The following is a 15319-nucleotide window of genomic DNA, read 5'->3' on the forward strand; positions in this document are numbered from 1 at the left end:
AAATAAGTAAATAAATAAAGGAAAAGGTGGTAGTGTTTTTTACACTCTGAATGCTAAGTAATAAGCAGTCATTCTTTATAGTTTATGATGATTTTGATAGTGTTAAGATTCACTTTTTTTTTTTTTTTGAAGAAAGAACTCTCCCATTCTTTTTTTTTTTTTTAATTATTTATTTTTATTTATTTATTTTTGGCTGTGTTGGGTCTTCGTTTTCTTTGCGAGGGCTTTCTCCAGTTGCGGCAAGCGGGGGCCACTCTTCATCGCGGTGCGCGGGCCTCTCACTATCGCGGCCTCTCTTGTTGTGGAGCACAGGCTCCAGACGCGCAGGCTCAGTAGTTGTGGCTCACGGGCCTAGCTGCTCCACAGCATGTGGGATCTTCCCAGACCAGGGCTCGAACCCGTGTCCCCTATATTAGCAGGCAGATTCTCAACCACTGCGCCACCAGGGAAGCCCCAAGATTCACTTTTTAAACCTCTATTTCTCTGATTGAACCTTAAGCATCTCAAAGGTAAGGATTGTCTCATTTATCTTAATATTCCTGTTAACCTGCTTATTGCCTGGCACACATTGTTTAGTAAAATTTGTATGAGCTTAACAGGAGTTATTTGCTAAGCATATATAGCAAGCAAACAAGCAAAACTACACAACAGTAATAATAAAAGAACACATGGACTTCAAGACCCAAGTGAAGTAGTTGAATGCAGGCTCTGGGGGCTAAAGCACTGGGTTGAAGTCCTGACTCCAATTAGTAGCTGTGTAACCTTGGGAACATGACTTCCCTGTGCCTCAGTTTCATTCTCTGTAGGCAATAATAGTATCTGCTTCATATGCTTCTGTGAGCATTGAATGAGTTAATATATACAAAACATTTGGAATTTTGAATGGCACATAGTAATTGTTAGATAAATTGTAGTTAGTATTATTTTAATTTATTCTTCATGACTTTAAGCTTATTCAATGTTTCAGAAAAATGAATAGGCATGTTTCAAAAAGCTGAATTGACTACATGATTTCCAGTTTTAAATATCATTTGAATATACATAGATTCTACCAATTACACAATAGTAATCCAATGATTAAAGTATTCTATTTTATTTTCACATTGAGGGAATGTTCTAGCCATTCTGAAATGGTTTATTATTTTTATATGATATAGTAAGAACATAATTCATGGCCCTACATGCTCCACTTTAATGTGGTTAAAAAAACTTTAAAATTATTTCTTTGGGGACTTCCCTGGTGGCACAGTGGTTAAGATTCCGCCTGCCAATGCAGGGCACAAGGGTTTGATCCCTGGTCCAGGAAGATCCCCCATGCCGCGGAGCAACTAAGCCTGTGCGCCACAACTGCTGAGCCCGCGTGCCACAACTACTGAAGCCTGCGCCTGGAGCCCATGCTGTGCAACAAGAGAAACCACTGCAATGAGAAGCCCTCGCACCACAATGAAGATTAGCCCCTGCTCTCCGCAACTAGAGAAAGCACGCGCGCAGCAACAAAGACCCAACACAGCCAAAAATAAATAAATTTATTTTTTTTAATTTATTTTTTTGGCTAACACTGAGCAATAGAATAGCTAAAGAGAATATATAATATAGTCAAGAGTTTCCAAAACCAAACCTTGACTTGATGAAATACATGTTTATTCAATACGTAGTCAGGATATGCTAACTGCTGTATAAATCCCAAATCTAGTATCTTTCTTTTTCACTGGTCTGCTAAATTTATAACATAATGATCCAAGTAAGTCATCTAACTGGAGTACTATGATGTTTTGACTGTTCTTGTGCTACCAGGAAATTAATTCTATTAGCTTGGAAACAAATCTATAGGAATCTATAAATCTACAGAAAACTTGCTTTCTCATTCCTTGTTAATACATGTAACATTAGGATTGTATTTATACTTAAGATATACATCTTTAAGAGGAGGAAGGAAAGTTAATTGTTCAATTAATATAATAACATCCATACCATGATTATTAATAAAATTATAGTAAGACTCTTCAATTTTTATATAGATGCTTGACATGAATAAAAGAAGCCAAAAGTTGTTTGTGATTTTTGTTTCAGAATGTAAAATGCCCTTTATTTGACATGGGTCTAGCTCCAGCTATCTGGAAATATTCAATTTTGCCAGCAAAAAATTGGTTGATTGGGGTCGTATTGAGAAAGAGAGGTGAAATGTACATTTATTTGCATTAATGCTTCTTATTGCCTCAAAAACTAGCAGTTGAGGAACAGCAAAGGACAACTTAGAAACATATTTTGAAACTGTTAAATATTGAAATAATCACACAATTAAAACTAAAGATGCTTGTGTTTAATTTCATTAGGGTTCCACACAAGTGCACATTTCTAAAATACTGAAGTTAGTTAATAGTAAAGATGAGTATGGGAAAATTTCAATTGAGAAAATGTTAAAAGTCAGAAGGAAAAGGCTCATGCCTCAGATGTTGAATGGCAAGGATTGGAGCTACACTATGACTATTCAAATGTAGATTAGAAAAGTGACAGTCATTTCCTTGTGCAGTCAATAAAACAATTAGCTCACCAAAACTGCTTTTAAATCAGGATCCTAGTTTTCTTTTGCTTTAAATTCATCTAAATATCTAACATCTGCAAGTATTTTATTTTTTTCAAAATTGTAATTCAAATGGGTTTTATCTTTTAGAATCTGATGCATTTCAAGAGCTTTGTGTTCACCCTTCATTTTATTTTATTTTTTGCATGATTCTCACTAATGGATGGAGAAGCATGATCATTGCAATCTAATATGGGCAGTATCCAGAGATCAGAGGTAGGAGAGAGAGGGGAAGAAGATGATAAGAGAGATGGAGAGAGAAAGGGAGAGAAAGAGAAAATGACAATGTTTTGGGCATCTATGTTTATCTGGGATGTTAAAAGATAAACGGAGGCATATTCAAAATTTTAAGAATATAAGCAAAAATTGATTTGTATCGGGCAGCACCAAACCCAAAATGGTTAGGAGCACTCTGCTGACAGGAGTTCAGGAAAAACTTTTACAGTGGAGAGGCGGAAGCAAAGCAAGGAAATCATGTGATTGGCTACAGCTTAAGTGTTTGCCTTATTTGGGAAAGGCTAGCTGGCTCTTTGTGACTTGTTGTCCATAGGTTTGATTTCTTAACCTTGAGGAGCTTAAAGGCTTAGGTGTTTTGTTTTGTTTTTTTAATTAATTTATTTATTTATTTTATTTTTGGCTGTGTTGGGTCTTCGTTTCTGTGCGAGGGCTTTCTCTAATTGTGGCAAGTGGAGGCCACTCTTCATCGTGGTGCGCGGGCCTCTCACCATCTCTCTCGTTGCGGAGCACAGGCTCCAGGCGCGCAGGCTCAGTAGTTGTGGCTCACGGGCCTAGTTGCTCCGTGGCATGTGGGATCTTCCCAGACCAGGGCTCGAACCCGTGTCCCCTGCATTAGCAGGCAGATTCTCAACCACTGCGCCACCAGGGAAGCCCAAGGCTTAGGTTTTGTTTGCTGTCAAAGGCTGCTAAGGTATTAGAGTCACCTCAGTCTAATGGCCTCCTTGTTTAGTTAATTTAACAGAGAAGTACAAGTTATTGCTTCAGGAAGATCTTGTTTTATAAAAGGGCTTATCACTGTTAAAGAAATATGTGTGTCTGGGTGTGTATGAGAGGAAAGGGCCTCGTGAAGGTATGCTTTCAATGTGACTCCTTCCTGTATCTTCACAACCTCCCCTCTATTCCCTCCTTCCTTTCTACATGTTTATGTGTTTTCTAACTTGGAAAAACCAGCAAATTTCCCTCACCTCCCTATATCTCTATTTAGCTACAAACCTTTTTGTTTCTATCCCTCTAGCCAAGCCCCTCTAAGAGACAATCTGACACTATTCTATCACTCTGCTGAAGTGTCTCAAATACACACTTGACTTCTTAATGAAAAAACTTGAACAAATGAACAAAAGAACAAATTGCATACTTAACATCTTCGTCTTGGTTAAACTTTTCAGCACTAGAACTGTTGACTGGCACTTGCTTATTAAAATCCTGTCCTCTTATGACTTTTATAACTCTTCTTTGACACCATGAGCTTCTTGCCCCTGTTAGACAATATCACCTTGTTCCATTGCTTTAGCTGCGATGACTTTGTGTTGCCCATACAAGTGATGAGTAAGCTGCCATCATATTTAGCCTGCTTATCTTTAATATATGCCTCTCAATCTAATAACAGGATCAACCCTTCTCTAAAATGGCCAGATAGTTAGATTTAGAGGCTAAAAACAGTGACACAGTTCGAAACAGTTAAAGCATGCAAGGTAAGTTTTAGGAAAATGCATTTTTCCCACCATGGGAGTCAGTAAGCTATTTTATTTTGAAAAAAAATCAGCTCATCAGCATTTTTATTTTCCCCTTAATTGACCTACTCGCCTAGAAGTTTGCTTATAACTGACTTTCACACATAATGACTTCCCAGTCCACATCTTTAACCCTAATCTCTCTCCATTTTCCTAACTGCGTTAAGACATTCAGTTGGAACATCAAACTCAAAATTCCTAACTGAGCTGGTTATATTGGGTTGGCCAAAAAGTTCGTTTGGGTTTTTCCACTTGTATGAAAACCCAAACGAACTTTTTGGCCAACCCAATATTTCTTTCCAGGTCGGCCTCCTAGATTACCAATCCAATTTCCAGTTTCTTAAGTCAGAAAAGTAGGACTCCTCACATACTTTCCTCTTTCCCCACTACCCATGAACGTTCAGTGATCAAAAAGAACTCATTCTACTTTCCAAACATCTGTTGATTCTGTTCTATACTCTGTACCTTGTCTCTAGAACTCTTGCCTTGGTTTCCCCAAAATTGTTACACTAGCCATATATTTTCTCTTTGCCTCTAATCTTGCCTCTGCCTCCTTTCTCATTCTGTGGCCAGATTACTGTAAATGGCAAATCTCATTTTATTATTCCCCTATTTAAAATTTTAGATGTCTTCCTTTAAATATAAATATGTATATGAAATAAATATATGAAATAATGAAAGTATAAGCCAAAATTAACAAAATTAGGTAGCTGTCAAAAGAAGAGGACAGTATAGCAAGGGATTAGGATAGCAACAAAACTTTTCTTTCTTTTTTTAAATTTTATATTGCCCTTTTTTTTTCATATATTTATTTTATTTATTTATTTTTGGCTGCGTTGGGACTTCGTTGCTGCACGTGGGCTTTCTCTAGTTGCGGCGAGCGGGGGCTACTCTTCACTGCCTTGCGCGAGCTTCTCGTTGCAGTGGCTTCTCTTGTTGCAGAGCACAGGCTCTAGGTGTGTGGGCTTCAGGAGTTGTGACTCGCCGGCTCTGGAGTGCAGGCTCAGTAGTTGTGGCGCACGGGCTTAGCTGCTCCGCGGCATGTGGGATCTTCCTGGACTAGGGCTCGAACCCGTGTCTCCTGCATTGGCAGGCAGATTCTTAACCACACGCCACCAGGGAAACCCAAAACTTTTCTTAATATGTGCTCTTAAATGGTTTTGACCTAGGGAACTTGTAAATGTCATTTTATAATTTTAAAAATTTTAAATAATCACTAAAATTTGAAAACGCACTGAAGCAAATGAAGCTAAATCTATATCAAGTTATTTGCATAACCAGAGAAAATAATTACTTTAAATAACTTTAAAACATACAATTCTGACTCTCTGTCCTTAGTGTGATATAGTTCAAGGAGGAAAAGGAATGAAAAGAGATCTAAAACTCCGTTCACTGCTTTTATGGTTATTAGTAGTATTGCTGTCATTTTATTTGAAATTGTTATTGGTATACTGTAGAAAAAAATGAAGTAATTAATTAAGTTGATATCATTAAGAAATCAGATTTTCAACAGAAGAGAAGAAATGTGAGTTTAATAGCAAAAATGGTGGGTGAAAATTCCAGATTTTATTTGGAAATATCAGTGTAAACACATGACTTTGAAATTGCATATTTCTTGGCCAAATCCAACTCAATGAGCACCCCTGCTGACCAAATTTTAGTCTCAAAATACCATTTCCCAATAAAAGGAGCTGCGATTCCTTCAAGAAGTGGCTGATTCCATACTTGGCAAAAGGTACAAAACTTACTTTGGACATTTTTTTGTGCCTCAAACAAGAAGCTATCAAACAAATTATGGAACAGACATGCATGTTGAAGTATTTATCGATCTGGGATTAAGAATTTAAGTATCTAGGATTTGCTTTAAAATATTTACTAAGCTAGAAAAAAGAAAAGATAAATGTGGGAGAGAAGAAATATAAATAAAACGGGTAAAATGATAACTATTGAAGCTAGGTGTGGTGGATTTGTATTGTGTCATTTTGGCTAGGATAAAACCATGTTTTCTAGAATTCCCTCCCCTCCATAGTTGTGGGTTTGTGTGAGCCAGAAGGATCATTGTGTGAGAGATTTGAGAGGCAGAGGCAAGCAGGACCAGGGAGGTCATTGCAGGGGACCAGGTGCAGTTGCACACGCCTGGTGTCAGTGATCCCTTAACTCACCTTGTTGACATGGGACAGCAGCTGCTCCTGCAGCGACCCCAGCACCTGCCAGAGCTTCCTTTGGCTTCTTCACTCCTGGCCTAGGTACATATTTAGCTCCATGAGAAGGGTGACAGATTCTCCTCTTTGAAGAGGGAAGTTTGGAGGTCGTAGGACTGATGCAGTTTCCAGTGCGTTCTCTCAGCCCTCACAGGCTCCAGATTCCACTGCTTCCTCTACTTTTCGCCCATGTTTTCTTCCTGAGTGCCTCTTCTTTTGTCTTCAGGCCCCAACACCACAGACATAAGTAAAAATCTTTCATAGTGTGATGAATATTAGAGGTACCATGGGAATTTTATGAATCCAGCTTTTTATTTTGCCATATTCTGAGGAGTGTTCACTGAGGGTAAGGATAAAAGGTTACAGGGAATTTCAACCTCTGTATATGGTCTATGTTAAAAATCTAGTGGAAGGAAAATCTATGCAGAGACACTTGATTTTGAAGTTAAATCATTTATGTAATTCAGGGCAGGTGATTACATACAACTTTTTTTAAGTTTTTATACTTTTAAAATATAACATCTGTTATTGAGTATGGCAATATCCTGGTACTCACTCATTTGTAAAAGAAGGCATTTAAACATAGCAAAATGAGATTTCATCATACTGTTTTCTCTACAGAAGCATCTGAAAGATGCCCTATAGAAGCATCTCACAAATTACTCATGACTGAATTATCTGGTCTGAAATGAACCGACCTAATATTTATATTTCTTGCTAAATCACACAATGTAAATTAAATAAATATAAAAATCATTTTAACCTATATATTCAATTTCAAAGAAATTTTGCAACATAGATTAAATTTCATATTTTTGTCCATGCGAGAATCCTTGAAATAACATTACACACTGCATATAAAGTTATTTAATGGAAAGCATGTACTACAGCAGTTGAATTTAATTTTCATTGGCCTCCACTCCATTTCATTATTATTTTTACCTTTGCTTCTCCCAAATCTCTATCAGTTAGCCAGGTCCACTCCTATTAACTCTTTACTGTAAATTATTTTAAAGGGCTACTATAAGTGGTTTTAAAGAGAGGCTATTAAAAAATGAGCCTCTCAAAATATTTCTTGGGTGGAAAAGTTTTTTAGAAAAGCTGTTTTAGGGCCACAATTTTTCACTATTCTGGTTACAACGAAAGTGACTTATCAGATACCAAAATAGCAGGTGTTGTCTCTGGAACTGAAGCAATCTTACAAACATACAGCTATCTTGTGAATTTTTCAAGAGAAAATAATGGGAAGATTTTGTAATTCCAATTAGTGTGCCTTTTACGAACTTCAATTGGAAGGATGTAAATACAGCTTAGAGGTCAAATATGGAGGAATAATGTTGCTGCATCAAACATTTCTTGAATTCTTGACTTCCTTGGATGTGTTACTTCCTATTTCTCTTGTACTGGCATTACCTTCAATTTGAAATGAAATAGAGAGTATGAAAACAATAAAGCTTTCTCTTGTGGGAGAAAAAAGGCATAGAAGAGACTCTAAGATTGAAAGGCTCTCCACTGGGATGATAACAATTAAAGATGACAGTTCTGACATCACTGAGTTCAGACAAGTATGTTCAAGGCAATTGGTCTAACCTATGAGAAATTGGAAGTGACTTCAGACTGGACCTAAAACACTTTACAGTACAATGTCTTGAGTAAACATCACTTTGATGAAGACATTGACCTTTATAGTAGATGTAAAAGTACATATTTTTGTTTGTTATTTCTTAAATATCTGTGCCTAGCATTATCAATGCTTGAGACTCCGGGGCACAAAGATTCAGAGGGCTATTAAATTCACTGTGAGTGCTTTTTGTTTTAAATGTGTCCTCGTTAAAAATAAACTAAATTAAATCAGTATTTCAACCTTATATCCTTAGGAAATAGTTGACTGTTATGAATGATGCCAAATCTCAAGTCTAAACTGTTTAATAAGAATTTGTATTCTCTCAGCTACATTGCTGCATACAAGAAACTTACTAACATAATGGAGACAAACATAGTGGAGACAACCATTGTTTTCAAATCATTTGATTTTTTTTGTCTTTTGTCTCATTTTTCTTACCTGCATATCCCTTCCTCCCCTCATGGTGGAGGGCATGGGGATGGGAAAACATATCTGTAGCTCTGTTTAGCACTGGTAAAGTTCTAAGGAGTTCTGTTTACCCTGAACAAAGACTAAGTAATATCACAGTACTTCAAGCAAGAATTGTCATGTAACTCAGAGCATATTAAATGATGCATAATTTGCTAATATTTTTCTTAACTTGATCAAAATTTCACCAACAGAAACCAAAGTATTCAAACACTTACGTGCAACAGGAAGGAGAAGCTAGTCACTTAAAATAGTAATTTAGGTCTGGAAAATCACTACTATACATTCTGAAACAGCATCCCTCACATATCAAAATTAGAAACATCTAGATAGCAAGCCCAAAAATGGCAGTATTATGTTAATTATATTACACTTAAGATAGGATATTGCATACAATAGATGCAAACTAATTGTCTTGAAAGAAGAGTTTTATATTTTTAGTCAACTCCATATTGAGTACCACCGTGTAAGATACACACATCAACATATATACAAGTCGAATTTTTTCTAACTTAGGTAGCATTTATGACACTTAAAAAAAATCCTTAGCTCAGTTTAGATCCAAATATTTAGATGTGAATATTTTCTGCGAGGTAAGGGGCAAGCACTAGTTGTTTCATGAGGCCTTATGAAAGCAGTGTTTGGATTTCACAGACCCTGCCAATGTTGCCTGTGAGGACGCAGTGACTAAGGGTAATATTTATCGCAGCCTACATTGATAGAGCACTACCATAAGTTTGAATTAAATGATTCTGAAGACTGAATTAATAATTACCTAACATTTACCATATCCTTTACTCTGCTTTAGGTGCTTTACACCAAGAAATTTATGTACAATGAGGTTGAGTGAAGCTCAATAAGTACCATTTGGCAGAGGCTCGTGGGCAGAAGGGTCAGAAGATGCCTGGGACCCCTATTCTCTGGCTGTCCTGTGGAGTGGCTCAGATAGATACATATGGGGCAGTCTAGAGTTTCACCTCTGAGTTGCTCTTTCCTTTGTTAAGGAATGCAAGAGGGCAGCCTTATAGTTGGGAGGTAACTCCTTTGGGAATGGATACCATGCAGTAAGAACTAAGGTCCCAAACACCCAAGGGGTTACTGGAAATGACAGTTGTGCAGCATTTGGAGACCTTGAGAAAAGGTGAGATCATACACAGAGCCTGCTGCTGAGGGGTGGGGTAGCCTCCGGCCCCAGCTAGCAAACTGGAAAGAGCCTCTGGGTCATTCAAGATTCAAAGTGGGGCTTCCCTGCTGGCACAGTGGTTGAGAATCCGCCTGTCAATGCAGGGGACACGGGTTCGATCCCTGGTCCGGGAGGATCCCACATGCCGTGGAGCAACTAAGCCCGTGTGCCACATCTACTGAGCCTGTGCTCTAGAGCCCACGTGCCCCAACTGCTGAAGCCCGCGCACCTAGAGCTCGTGCTCTGCAACAAGAGAGGCCACCGCAGTGAGAGGCCCGTGCACCACAATGAAGAGTGGCCCCCGCTCATCGCAACTAGGGAAAGGCCACGCACAACAACGAAGACCCAACGCAGCCATAAATAAATAAATACATACATACATAAAAAAAAAAAAAGATTCAAAGCCAATCTTGCATGTTTCTCCACATTGACGTTTATTAATTACCAGACACTGTACTATGTGACTTGAATGTATTATCTCATTAATACTGATGACAACCTTGTAAGTATTGTTACTCTTACTGTTGTTTTACAGTCCAGCAAACTGAAGCACAGAGTACTTTGGTTTTGTATCACAGTGTATAATACTGTTTGCCAGAACTGGGCATATTATAAATTGAGGTCTGAGAAGGCTGAATATAGAGATAACAGGCATAAGGGGTTGAACTCTTAGTTTAGAATAGTGACTTTGGAAAAGCAGGGATGTCAAAGAAATTTACAGACATGGCGAAAGTTAATCTTCTTAACATCACACAGCATTTAGGTGGGGTGAGCACTAAGACTCAGTGAGGTGAATAAAGCACTCACCCTGAGTGCCAAATTTAAGAGGCTCCAAAAAACTCAGTAGTTAAGATACATAATATTTTAATACAATCCCTAACATTTAAAAACTAATGCAACAATCTGGGATGAACAAAATATCAAAGTTTAAAATAAAGACAAAAGTATTGTTACTGATTTTTCCTTTTGTCTCTGGCTTCAATATGGCGCGGTTCAGCACTAGGTAGGAGAGCTGCACTTGACTCAAGTTCTTTCATTTTTAGCCTTTGCCTTCCTCGGTGAGTCAGTCCTCGTGGTTATAAGATGCTATAGCAGTTCCAGGCTTTATATTCTCATGCAGCAAAGTCCTTGTTCCCCCTTTTAACAGCAAGAAAAGCCCTCCCAGAATCTCTCATCCAACATCTTACTACAGAACCAATTGTGAATTCATGGTTTTGTTTGTTTGTTTGTTTTAAGTTTTAGTGTTTTTTTGTTTGTTTTTAATTAATTTATTTATTTTTGGCTGTGTTGGATCTTCGTTTCTGTGCAAGGGCTTTCTCTAGTTGTGTCAAGCGGGGGCCACTCTTCATTGCGGTGCGCGGGCCTTTCACTGTCGTGGCCTCTCTTGTTGCGGGGCACAGGCTCCAGACGCGCAGGCTCAGTAGTTGTGGCTCACGGACCCAGTTGCTCCGCAGCATGTGGGATCTTCCCAGACCAGGGCTCGAACCCGTGTCCCCTGCATTGGCAGGCAGATTCTCAACCACTGCGCCACCAGGGAAGCCTTGTTTGTTTGTTTTTTGATTGCAGATTGCATAGTAGTTGAGTCATACTCTGGATGGTGCAAAATCTGGCTCCATTACTTACTAGCTATGCAGCCTTAGGTATTTTATTTAAATTCCCTCTGTCTCAGTTTTATTATATTTAAAATAGAGATGTCTACCTCATTGGGTTTTTGAAAGGAAAAAGTGAGTTAGTATACATAAGGTTCTTAGGATGGTACCTGGCAGGTAATATACACCCTAAAAGTGTTAGCTACTACCATTTTTATGATGATCCGCATTTTAATGTATGTAATTTAACTCATGGAAACGTGAAAGGTAGAAAAGTACGATTAAAAAAGAAAACATCTATGAAAGGTTTAGTTGCATTGTATAATATTATCCCCACTATTATAATTTGGATGTGATGTCTGAGAGAAGGAATAAGAATTAACTTGAGGACTACTATCTTTTTAAAGATATATCTATATCCATATGTATATATGTTTTTAAAGTTGTTTTCCATGTGACTGAAAATCAGAAGCTGGTCTCAAGATAGCAAAATATTTTTTTCATGACAATAACCTGGTTTGACTATTTTAGAACCAGGCAATATACATGTCTGCAAAGTGTATATATAGTGCATTTAAGCATAAGGATAATTAAACTGATATCTAATTTGTTGGATTTTATTGTTAAGTTTCTCAGTGAACACTTAGAAAGAAGAGGAATGGGGAAATGGTCTCAATCTATTCAGATCATAAAAATCCCATTTGCAATACTCTTCCATTAGATATAAAATATACTAGTGCTAAAAATGCCTTTAATGGTACCAGTACAGTCCAGTTCCTTACATATAATTCTTTTAAAATCCTCAAATGCAATTATAAAATTCCACTTCATTTCCTTTCTCTAAGGTTTAATCTCACCTTTCAGACTACCATATCTTGCTCACATGACACTCTCCAGAATGCAGTGAAATAAGTTCCAAAGAGTAAAGTTATGTTGTCACTGAATCATGGAGGTAGGTTTCCCTGAGACCAGTTGTAACTTGGCATCCTTGTGATGGATTGTGAATCCTCCGAAATTAAAAATTTCCCCAGAAATCTCATCTCTAATATTATTTGTCCCTCTCTATGGCATCTTACCCATCAGCATAAAAATGGAACATTCTTCCCACTTGAACAACATAAGCAATGGAAACCCCACTATGATTCTAGTCCTTCAACTATTGCCCAATCTGTCATTTACTTTACAGTAAAATATACTTACTACCTCTAAATTCTTCCCATTTAGTCTTGAATGTATTTCACTGAAATTGCCCTTTGAAGGTCACCAGTGACATCCTCATCATTAAATCTAAAGCTCTATTCTCAGTCTTCATCTTTCTTGACCTATCAGCAACATTTGCCAGCTGCTCACTTTATCCTCACAGAAACAATTTCTTGACTTGATATCTAGTACATTATACTCTTTTTTTTTTCTGCCTCTCAGTTAATATCCCTCTGTGTCTCTTTGTCTCTGTCTGTCTCTCTTCTCTCCTCAGAATCCATTGCTGGTTCTTCCTCATCTCTCTGACTTATCTCACTGTCTTGTAAATGTTGGAGTGTTCCTAGGTCCACCCCTTAGTGATCACATTCAGTGTCATAGCTTTGAATGCTTCCTATTCTTTACTGAATTTCCAAGTTTCCGTCTTCAGCTAGAACTTCATTTTTGTAGAACATATTGAGCTATACAGATGTCTACATCTCCACATAGAGGTCTAATAGACAACTCAAGTTTAACAAGTTTAAAACTCAGCTACTTAAATATTCTGCGCAACATACCCTGTTTCTCTCCAGTCCTCCCCATTTCAGTAAATGGTATTTTCATCCTTCCAGTTTCTCAAACCAAAAACCTTGAAGTTATTCCATACCCCTCTGTTTCTCTCACATCCAACAGCCACACTGTCAGTCTATACATTAATTCTATCTTTTAGATACACTCAGAATCTGATCACACCTCACCACACAAACTGGTACCACCCGTATAGAAATCACCATCTTCTTTCCCTTGGATTATGAATTATTTCATTTGGCTCCTTACTGATCTCCCTGTTTCCAACCAGGCATTCTTTCAATCCTCAACATGGCGAATGAAGTTACATAAATCAAATCACTTTTTCCTCTGCTCAGACATTCCAATGACTTCCTATCTCAGTCAGAGTAAAAACCTAATTTTGGCATACTTAACCCTTAGAAAGTATAATATGTTGATATAATTCTAGTCCCTTAAGATGTCAAAGGGAGAAGAATCCCTAAAATTTAAAAATTTTAGTTTTTAAAATTAAGGAAAACATAAATCTAAAAATTTAATTACAGATTGATGAAAAATCAGGTGTAACTTAGACCATATTTCTAGATATATCACCTCTTCAATCAGATCTTAAAGGCTACCCTTAACCCTTCAGAGCAACTTTCATGTAACTTGAATGAGAATAACAACATGTTGGAAATCCCTAATATGTCTTTTTTCTTGCTTGCATTTTTATTATTTAATCTTTTATTTCACAAACAGTTTATATCTCCTAGGATATAAGAAAGGGAAGATTTACAGACTTCAGTTTTTCCTAATTCTATCCATTGAAGTTACTAGAAGTAACTCAAATGTGTTAAAAGAAGAAATCAGGAAAAGCAGCTTTTCTTAGTTTCTTTGGGAATAATTACAAAACTTCTCTTTGTTTTTAATTACTTTTAGCAAGCTCTATTTCCAAGATGGGCTCAGATCCTCTAAAACTTGTACATGACGCTGTGGAGGAAACCACGGACTGGGTCTATGGCTTCTTTTCTTTGTTGTCTGACATCATCTCGTCTGAGGGTGATGAAGAAGATAATGATGATGGAGACAAGGATACTGATAAAGGTACAAAGAGCATAGAGATATATCTAACTGCTGGGACCGATGATTGATACGCATTACAATAGTTTGCTTAAGTTTAAGCACAAATGAGCACTTGGGTCAGGCTAAACCAAAATGAATACACTTCAGAGTGCAAATAGCCTATCAACAGGCTGCCAAACTCAGTAAGTTGGTCTCTATATGGCTTTCATCTTATAGCTTATCTGCCATTATGGCAAAGATGTCAAAATTAAATGCTACATTAGAGTAGCAATATAGTAGAGAGGGACTTATTATACAATCCTACAGAACCACAATAGAAACTCACATTTATATGCTTCTTTGGGAACAAAAAATGGCTGCTATTTCCCAAGTTTGAAAACTAAATATACGTATAAATATGTTATACATATAATTCATATTTACAGTCAAATAGAGAAAGCAATCCTACTAAAATCACAATGAAAGTTATTTAATTGAATCAAATGGAGGTGTAGAACGCAGGGACACATTCTAAATGCCACAACCATTATGCAACTAACCTATTTACTCTCTAGAATGTATTGATGATCAAAAGGAAATAACAAACTTAAACCACATGTAAACTGCTGTTGAGTGGACGTGAAAAGAACAAAGCATTGTGATTCTGCTTTTTTAGATGGCATTTTTAAGATCAGCCTTACTCATCAGAAATTACATATTCAGCCTTGACTACCAGGAAAGCTCTTATTATTTTAGTCCTTTCTATGACTTTGTCTGAATTTGTATTTTTTGGCTCCTGTGAGAGGTCGAGATGAACAATAGAGGACTGAAATGAACATGATATACGAACTATAATGTATAATTTGGATCACTGCCACAATTTTATTGAACTCATAAAAGTGAAACTATCTCAAATAAATGTACATAGGCAAAGTGTATACTTAAAAATTGGAATTTGGAAGGCAAAGTAAGATATGGACTACTATTATCAAAACTAATAGATGGTTTTTTAAAAATGAATGAAAGAAAATGGGAAAATAGAGAGGCAATATTATGCTCTGCTGAAAGTTTTTCTAATTTACTGTTTTTGCCTTGGTTTAGGAGAAGTAGAGGAGCCTCCCTTGAAAAAAAAAGGTTA

General features: G+C 37.1%; 1 protein-coding gene across 14 annotated transcripts in view; it reads left to right on the top strand.

The window, feature by feature from the left end:
- Window positions 1-15319, top strand: part of TRDN (triadin) — a 376317-nt gene that overhangs the window by 73775 nt on the left and 287223 nt on the right. For all 14 annotated transcript variants that reach the window (XR_014267283.1, XR_014267284.1, XM_082474630.1 and 11 more), the window contains exons 3-4: window positions 14059-14223; window positions 15283-15315. Coding sequence is in view for 12 of the 14 variants with exons in the window: in XM_082474630.1 (XP_082330756.1) it covers window positions 14059-14223; window positions 15283-15315 (198 nt within the window). In the remaining 2 variants the exon portion in view is untranslated. The remainder of the gene's footprint in view (window positions 1-14058; window positions 14224-15282; window positions 15316-15319) is intronic.

The sequence above is a fragment of the Balaenoptera physalus genome, assembly GCF_965194825.1.
Source record: "Balaenoptera physalus genome assembly, chromosome: 9".
NCBI classification, from domain to species: Eukaryota; Metazoa; Chordata; class Mammalia; order Artiodactyla; family Balaenopteridae; genus Balaenoptera; species Balaenoptera physalus.